General features: G+C 64.1%; 1 protein-coding gene across 1 annotated transcript; it reads left to right on the forward strand.

The window, feature by feature from the left end:
- The first annotated feature begins 608 nt into the window (after nt 1–608).
- SLC8A2 (solute carrier family 8 member A2) lies at nt 609–8,158 on the forward strand. The gene is made up of 7 exons (XM_032127480.1): nt 609–2,431; nt 4,516–4,619; nt 4,732–4,749; nt 5,697–5,821; nt 5,898–5,997; nt 6,363–6,638; nt 7,753–8,158. The coding sequence occupies exons 1-7, from the start codon at nt 693–695 to the stop codon at nt 8,127–8,129; spliced, it is 2,739 nt and encodes a 912-aa protein (XP_031983371.1). The 5' UTR covers nt 609–692; the 3' UTR covers nt 8,130–8,158.
- Nucleotides 8,159–8,705: the final 547 nt, after the last annotated feature.

Consider the following 8,705-nt stretch of genomic DNA (forward strand, 5'->3'; position numbering starts at 1 on the left):
TGAGCCCCGGATCCAACCCCGATCCACGGATCCATCCCTGACCCACGGATCCAACCCTGACCCACGGATCCATCCCTGACCCCCGGATCCAACTCTGACCCACGGATCCAACACTGCCCCACGGATCCAACCCTGACCCACGGATCCATCCCTGACCCACGGATCCAACCCTGACCCACGGATCCATCCCTGACCCACGGATCCAACCCTGACCCCCGGATCCATCCCTGACCCACGGATCCAACACTGCCCCATGGATCCATCCCCACCCCATGGATCCAATCCCGACCCACGGATCCAACCCTGACCCACAGATCCAAACCTGACCCACAGATCCATCCCAACGTCACATCCCTGATCCATTGCCACACCCCAGCCCCACACCTCAGCCCCATGGATCCATCCCAACCCCATATCCCAGCCCCATATCCCAGCCCCATATCCCATATCCCAGCCCCCCATCTCAACCCTATATCCCAACCCCGTATCCAGCCCCACATCCCAGCCCCATATCCCTGATCCCACATCCCATATCCCATACTCGGTACTCCGTACCCCATATCCCACACCCCTGACCCCACATCCCTGATCCCACACCCCGGATCCCGGATCCCCAATCCCACACCCCGGATCCCGGATCCCCGATCCCACACCCCGCCTCCTCTCTCCCCGCAGGCTCCTCCAGGGGCGCCATGGCGGCGCTGGGCCCGGCGCTGGCGGCCTGGCTGCTGCTGAGCCCGCGGGGCTGCGGGGCCGCGGCCGACGGCCCCAACGGGACGTGCCGGGGCTCGGCGCGGTGCCAGCCCGGCGTCCTCCTGCCCGTGTGGCAGCCGGACGAGCCGGCGGCCGGGGACAAGGCCGCACGCGCCATTGTCTACTTCGTGGCCATGATGTACCTGTTCCTGGGCGTGTCCATCATCGCCGACCGCTTCATGGCGTCCATCGAGGTGATCACGTCGCGCGAGAAGGAGATCACGGTCACCAAGGCCAACGGCGAGACCAGCGTGGGCACCGTGCGCATCTGGAACGAGACCGTGTCCAACCTGACGCTGATGGCGCTGGGCTCGTCGGCGCCCGAGATCCTCCTGTCGCTCATCGAGGTGTGCGGCCACCGCTTCCAGGCCGGCGAGCTGGGCCCGGGCACCATCGTGGGCAGCGCCGCCTTCAACATGTTCGTGGTGATCGCCGTGTGCGTGTACGCCATCCCGGCGGGCGAGAGCCGCCGCATCAAGCACCTGCGCGTCTTCTTCGTCACGGCCTCCTGGAGCATCTTCGCCTACATCTGGCTCTACCTCATCCTGGCCGTCATCACGCCGGGCGTGGTGCAGGTGTGGGAGGCCTTCCTCACGCTGCTCTTCTTCCCAGCCTGCGTGGTCTTCGCCTGGGCGGCCGACAAGCGCCTGCTCTTCTACAAGTACGTCTACAAGCGCTACCGCGCCGACCCGCGCAGCGGCATCATCATCGGCACCGAGGCCGAGCGCCCGCCCAAGGACCTGGAGGCTGACGGCGGCTTCCCGGCGCTGCCCGAGCCCGAGCCCAGCGCCGCCTCGCCCTCGCCCACGCCCGAGGAGAAGGAGCTGGACGAGAGCCGGCGCGAGGTGATCCAGATCCTCAAGGACCTGAAGCAGAAGCACCCGGAGAAGGAGCTGGAGCAGCTGCTGGACGCCGCCAACTACATGGCGCTGGTGCACCAGCAGAAGAGCCGCGCCTTCTACCGCATCCAGGCCACGCGGCTCATGACTGGCGCCGGCAACGTGCTGAAGAAGCACGCGGCCGAGGCGGCGCGGCGCTCGCCCGCCCTGCCCGGCGAGGACGACGAGGACGACGAGGAGGACGAGGCCTGCAGCCGCATCTTCTTCGAGCCGTGCCTGTACCACTGCCTGGAGAACTGCGGCTCGGTGACGCTGGCCGTGGCCTGCCAGCAGGGCCTGGGCGCCAACCACACCTTCTACGTGGACTTCCGCACCGAGGACGGCTCGGCCAAGGCAGGCTCGGACTACGAGTACAGCGAGGGCACCCTGATCTTCAAGCCGGGCGAGACGCGCAAGGAGCTGGCCATCGGCATCATCGACGACGACATCTTCGAGGAGGACGAGCACTTCTTCGTGCGGCTGCTGAACCTGCGCGTGGGCGACGCCGAGGGCATGTTCGAGGCCGACTCCGACGACCACCCCAAGGGCAAGCTGGTGGCGCCGCTGGTGGCCACGGTGACCATCCTGGACGACGACCACGCCGGCATCTTCGGCTTCCGCGAGCGCTCGGTGCGCGTCAGCGAGTGCCAGGGCCACGTGGAGGTGACGGTGGTGCGCAGCTCCGGCGCCCGCGGCACCGTCATGGTGCCCTTCCGCACCGTGGAGGGGACGGCGCGCGGAGGAGGCGTCGACTACGAGGATGCCAGCGGGGAGCTGGAGTTCCGCAACGACGAGACGGCGTGAGGGGCTGGGGGGCACAGGGGGCTGGGGGGAAGAGGAGGAGGGTGGTGGGAGCGGGTGGATGGGGGATGGATCACGGATGGATGGGTGGGTGGAGGTGGGAGAGGAAGAGGATGGGTGGGTGGGTGGGTGGGTGGATGCATGGGTGGAGGTGGAAGAGGAAGAGGATGGAGGAATGGATGAATGAAGGTGAAGGACAAGGATGGATCAAGGATGGATGGAGATGGAAGAGGATGGATGGATGGATGGATGGATGGAGATGGAAGAGGATGGATGAGTGGATGGATGGATGGATGGATGGATGGATGGATGGATGGATGGAGGGATGGATGGAGATGGAAGAGGATGGATGGATGGATGGATGGATGGAGATGGAAGAGGATGGATGAGTGGATGGATGGATGGATGGATGGATGGATGGATGGATGGAGATGGAAGAGGATGGATGAGTGAATGGATGGATGGATGGATGGATGGATGGAGAGGGAAGAGGATGGATGGATGGATGAGTGGATGGATGGATGGATGGATGGATGGATGGATGGATGGATGGATGGATGGAGGGATGGATGGAGATGGAAGAGGATGGATGAGTGGATGGATGGATGGATGGATGGATGGAGATGGAAGAGGATGGATGAGTGGATGGATGGATGGATGGATGGATGGATGGATGGATGGATGGAGATGGAAGAGGATGGATGGATGGATGGATGGATGGAGATGGAAGAGGATGGATGAGTGGATGGATGGATGGATGGATGGATGGATGGAGAGGGAAGAGGATGGATGGATGGATGGATGGATGGATGGATGGATGGATGGATGGAGGGATGGATGGAGATGGAAGAGGATGGATGAGTGGATGGATGGATGGAGGGATGGATGGAGATGGAAGAGGATGGATGAGTGGATGGATGGATGGATGGATGGATGGAGATGGAAGAGGATGGATGAGTGGATGGATGGATGGATGGATGGATGGATGGAGGGATGGATGGAGATGGAAGAGGATGGATGGATGGATGAGTGGATGGATGGATGGATGGATGGAGATGGAAGAGGATGGATGGATGGATGGAGATGGAAGAGGATGGATGGATGGATGAGTGGATGGATGGATGGATGGATGGATGGATGGATGGATGGAGATGGAAGAGGATGGATGGATGGATGGAGAGGGAAGAGGATGGATGGATGGATGAGTGGATGGATGGATGGATGGATGGATGGATGGAGATGGAAGAGGATGGATGGATGGATGGAGATGGAAGAGGATGGATGAGTGGATGGATGGATGGATGGATGGATGGATGGAGGGATGGATGAAGAGGAAGGACAAGGATGGATCAAAGATGGATGGAGATGGAAGAGGATGGATGGATGGATGAGTGGATGGATGGATGGATGGATGGATGGATGGATGGATGGATGGATGGAGAGGGAACAGGATGGATGGATGGATGGATGGATGGATGGAGAGGGAAGAGGATGGATGGATGGATGAGTGGATGGATGGATGGATGGATGGATGGAGATGGAAGAGGATGGATGGATGGATGGAGATGGAAGAGGATGGATGGATGGATGGAGATGGAAGAGGATGGATGAGTGGATGGATGGATGGATGGATGGGTGGTGAGGGACACGGGTGGATGAAGAATGGACCACGGATAAATGGATGGATGGAAATGGAAGAGGAAGAATGGATGATGGTGGCGATGGATGGAGATGGACGATGACGATGGTGGCGATGGACGGCTGGACGGAGATGCACGGTGATGATGACGATGGATGATGGAAGATGATGATGAGGATGATGGGGGTGACGATGATGGTGATGATGATGATGAGGATGATGGATGATAGAAGATGATGATGATGATGATGAGGACGATGACGATGGATGATGGAAGATGATGATGATGATGATGGTGGTGACAATGATGAGGACAATGATGATGGATGATGGAAGATGATGATGATGATGATGAGGATGGTGGTGATGATGATGAGGACGATGATGATGATGATGGTGACGATGACGACCCTGACGCTGAGGGTGCCCCGTGTCCCGCCCCAGGAAGACGCTGCAGGTGAAGATCGTGGATGACGAGGAGTACGAGAAGAAGGAGAATTTCTTCATCGAGCTGGGGACGCCGCGCTGGCTCAAGCGCGGCATCTCGGGTACGGGGACACCGCGGGGACACCGGGGTCACTGCGGGGTCACTGCGGGGTCACTGCGGGGTCACTGCGGGGTCACGGGGGTCTCACCGCTGTCCCTCCCCTCTCTCCTCAGCTCTTCTGCTCGCCCAAGGTAGGAGCCTTCGGCCTCGGCCTCGGACCCGTCCCATGACCATGGATGTCCCCATGACCGTGTATGTCGCCGTGTCCCCACGCCGTGTCCTCATGCCACGTCCCCATGCCCCCGTCACGTCCCCACCTCATGGTCCCAATGTCCCCCTGACGTGTCCCCGTGGTCACGCCCCATCCCCACCTTGTGTCCCCACCTTGTGTCCCCACGTCCCTTCAATGGCCGCACAACATCCCCACACGTTGTCCCCGTGTCCCCGCGCTGTGTCCCCATGACCTTGGGTCACATTCCCATGACCATGCCACGTCCCCATGCCGTGTCCCCGTGACCTTGTGCCACGTGCCTGTGCCCACCCCGTGTCCTCCTGTTGTGTCCTGTGCCCACCCCGTGTCCTCCTGTTGTGTCCCGTGCCCACGCCGTGTCCTCCTGTTGCATCCTGTGCCCACCCCGTGTCCTCCCATTGTGTCCCGTGCCCACGCCGTGTCCTCCTGTTGCGTCCTGTGCCCAGCCCGTGTCCTCCCATTGCATCCCGTGCCCACCCCGTGTCCTCCTGTTGCGTCCTGTGCCCACCCCGTGTCCTCCCGTTGCGTCCCGTGCCCACGCCGTGTCCTCCCGTTGTGTCCCGTGCCCACGCCGTGTCCTCCCGTTGTGTCCCGTGCCCACGCCGTGTCCTCCTGTTGCATCCTGTGCCCACCCCGTGTCCTCCTGTTGCATCCCGTGCCCATCCCGTGTCCTCCCGTTGCGTCCCGTGCCCACCCTGTGTCCTCCCGTTGCGTCCCGTGCCCACCCTGTGTCCTCCCGTTGCGTCCCGTGCCCACCCCGTGTCCTCCCGTTGCATCCTGTGCCCACCCCATGTCCTCCCGTTGCGTCCCGTGCCCACGCCGTGTCCCCACGGCCGTGCCACGCCCCCGCCGCGGGCCCCCGGTGACGTCCCCGGCGTGTCCCCGCAGGGGACGGGGAGCGGCAGCTGTCGGCCGAGGAGGAGGAGGCGCGGCGCATCGCCGACATGGGCAAGCCCGTGCTGGGCGACAACCGGCGCCTCGAGGTGGTCATCGAGGAGTCCTACGATTTCAAGGTGGCGTGGGGGACGCGGGGGGGGGGGAGGTGCAGGGGGACGCGGCCTGACCCCCCCGTGCCCCCGATGTCCCCAGAACACGGTGGACAAGCTGATGAAGAAAACCAACCTGGCCACCGTCATCGGCACCCACTCGTGGCGCGAGCAGTTCCTGGAGGCCATCACCGTCAGCGCAGGTGGCGCGGGGTCCCCGAGGGGTCCCCGAGGGGTCCCCGGGGTGTCCCCTGAGCGGCCACGGGGTCCCCCCACCATCCCCAGGGTCCTCAGGGTCACCGTCAGCGCCGGTGGCAGAGGGTCCCCAGGGCGTCCTTGGCATCCCCTTGGTGTCCCCAGGGTCCTCTCAGGGTCCCCAGTGTCCACCCTTTGGCCGCCACCTTGGTGCCGCCACCCCGGGACCCCCACCCTGGTGTCACCCACCACCACCCTGGTGACCTCAACCCTTGGCCACCGCCCTGGGGACACTCGCTGGCGCCAGCACCCTTTGGCCACCCCTGGGAGCCCCCCGGCCGCGGTGCCCCCGTGACCCTGCCGTGCCCCGCAGGTGACGAGGACGAGGATGACGAGGGCCGTGAGGAGCGGCTGCCGTCGTGCTTCGATTACGTGATGCATTTCCTGACCGTGTTCTGGAAGGTTCTGTTCGCCTGCGTCCCCCCCACGGCGCTGCTGGGGGGCTGGGCGGCCTTCGGCGTCTCCATCCTCCTCCTCGCCCTCCTCACCGCCCTCATCGGCGACCTCGCCGCCCACTTCGGCTGCACCCTCGGCCTCAAGGACTCCGTCAACGCCGTCGTCTTCGTCGCCCTTGGCACCTCCATCCCCGGTGAGGGACACTGGGGACACTGTGGGGACACTGGGGACACCATGGGGACACTGTGGGGACACTGGGGACACTGGGGACACCATGGGGACATTGGGGACACCATGGGGACATCATGGGGACACAGGGGACACCATGGGGACACTGGGGACACTGGGGACACCATGGGGACATCATGGGGACACCATGGGGACACTGGGGACACCATGGGGACATCGTGGGGACACTGTGGGGACACTGGGGACACCATGGGGACACCATGGTGACATCATGGGGACATCATGGGGACACCATGGGGACACTGTGGGGACACCATGGGGACACTGTGGGGACACTGGGGACACTGCGGACACTGGGGACACCGTGGGGACACTGTGGGGACACCATGGGGACACTGTGGGGACACTGGGGACACCATGGGGACACTGTGGGGACAGTGGGGACACCATGGGGACATTGGGGACACCATGGGGACATCATGGGGACACTGGGGACACCATGGGGACACTGTGGGGACACTGTGGGGACATCATGGGGACACTGGGGACACCATGGGGACACTGGGGACACTGGGGACACCATGGGGACATCATGGGGACACTGTGGGGACACTGGGGACACCATGGGGACACTGGGGACACCATGGGGACACCATGGGGACACTGTGGGGACACTGGGGACACCATGGGGACACCATGGGGACATCATGGGGACACTGTGGGGACACCATGGGGACACTGTGGGGACACTGGGGACACTGCGGACACTGGGGACACTGGGGACATTGTGGGGACACTGTGGGGACACTGGGGATGCCGTGGGGACACTGGGGACACCGTGGGGACACCATGGGGACACTGGGGACACCATGGGGACAACGGGGTGGGATAAGGGACAGGACAAGGGACAGGGAGCCCAGGAGTTGAGGACTCGGCCGATGCCACCCCCGATGGCCCCAACGCCCCCAGGACTCTCAAAGGCCCCACGGACCCCAGCGTCCCCAGCGGCCCCGATGTCCCCAGCGTGCCCCATGTCCCGCCGCCCCCCCGAAGCCCTGGATGCCCCCGGTGCCCGCGGTGTCCCCCGCGTGTCCCCAGCCGTGTCCCCGTGCCCACAGACACGTTCGCCAGCCGCGTGGCCGCGCTGCAGGACCCGTGCGCCGACGCGTCCATCGGGAACGTCACCGGCTCCAACGCCGTCAACGTCTTCCTGGGGCTGGGCCTGGCCTGGTCGGTGGCCGCCGTGTACTGGGCGGCGCAGGGACGTCCCTTCCGCGTCCCCCCGGGGACCTTGGCCTTCCCCGTCACCCTGTTCACCATCTTCGCCTTCCTCGCCATCGGGGTCCTGCTCTACCGGCGCCGGGCGCCCATCGGGGGCGAGCTGGGGGGGCCCCGCGCCCCCAAAGTGCTCACGGCCGGGCTCTTCCTGCTCCTCTGGCTCCTCTACGTCCTCTTCGCCAGCCTGGAGGCCTACTGCCACATCCAGGGCTTCTAACTGGGGGCACTGGGGGCACTGGGGGGACTGGGGGGCACTGGGGGGACAAGGACAGCCCACACTGCCACATCCAGGGCTTCTAACTGGGGGCACTGGGGGCACTGGGGGGACTGGGGGGCACGGGGGGGACAAGGACAGCCCACACTGCCACATCCAGGGCTTCTAACTGGGGGCACTGGGGGGACTGGGGGGCACTGGGGGGCACTGGGGGGACAAGGACAGCCCACACTGCCACATCCAGGGCTTCTAACTGGGGGCACTGGGAGGGACTGGGGGGACAGAGGGACAAGGAGAGACCTGTGTCACCCCACACTGCCACATCCAGGGCTTCTAACTGGGGGCACTGGGGGCACTGGGGGGACTGGGGGGCCCTGGGGGGACAAGGACAGCCCACACTGCCACATCCAGGGCTTCTAACTGGGGGCACTGGGAGGGACTGGGGGGACAGAGGGACAAGGAGAGACCTGTGTCACCCCACACTGCCACATCCAGGGCTTCTAACTGGGGGCACTGGGGGCACTGGGGAGCACTGGGGGGCACTGGGGGGACAAGGACAGCCCACACTGCCACATCCAG

This window comes from Corvus moneduloides, chromosome 17, assembly GCF_009650955.1.
Source record: "Corvus moneduloides isolate bCorMon1 chromosome 17, bCorMon1.pri, whole genome shotgun sequence".
Classification (NCBI taxonomy): domain Eukaryota; kingdom Metazoa; phylum Chordata; class Aves; order Passeriformes; family Corvidae; genus Corvus; species Corvus moneduloides.

What these genes read in the sequence shown, in the direction of transcription:
- SLC8A2 (XM_032127480.1), top strand. Translation starts at nt 693, where the DNA reads ATGGCGGCGCTGGGCCCGGCGCTGGCGGCCTGGCTGCTGCTGAGCCCG. An exon ending in AGGAGTCCTACGATTTCAAG is followed by an intron (nt 5,822 to 5,897) that starts GTGGCGTGGGGG and finishes CGATGTCCCCAG; the next exon opens with AACACGGTGGACAAGCTGAT. An exon ending in CCTTGGCACCTCCATCCCCG is followed by an intron (nt 6,639 to 7,752) that starts GTGAGGGACACT and finishes CCGTGCCCACAG; the next exon opens with ACACGTTCGCCAGCCGCGTG.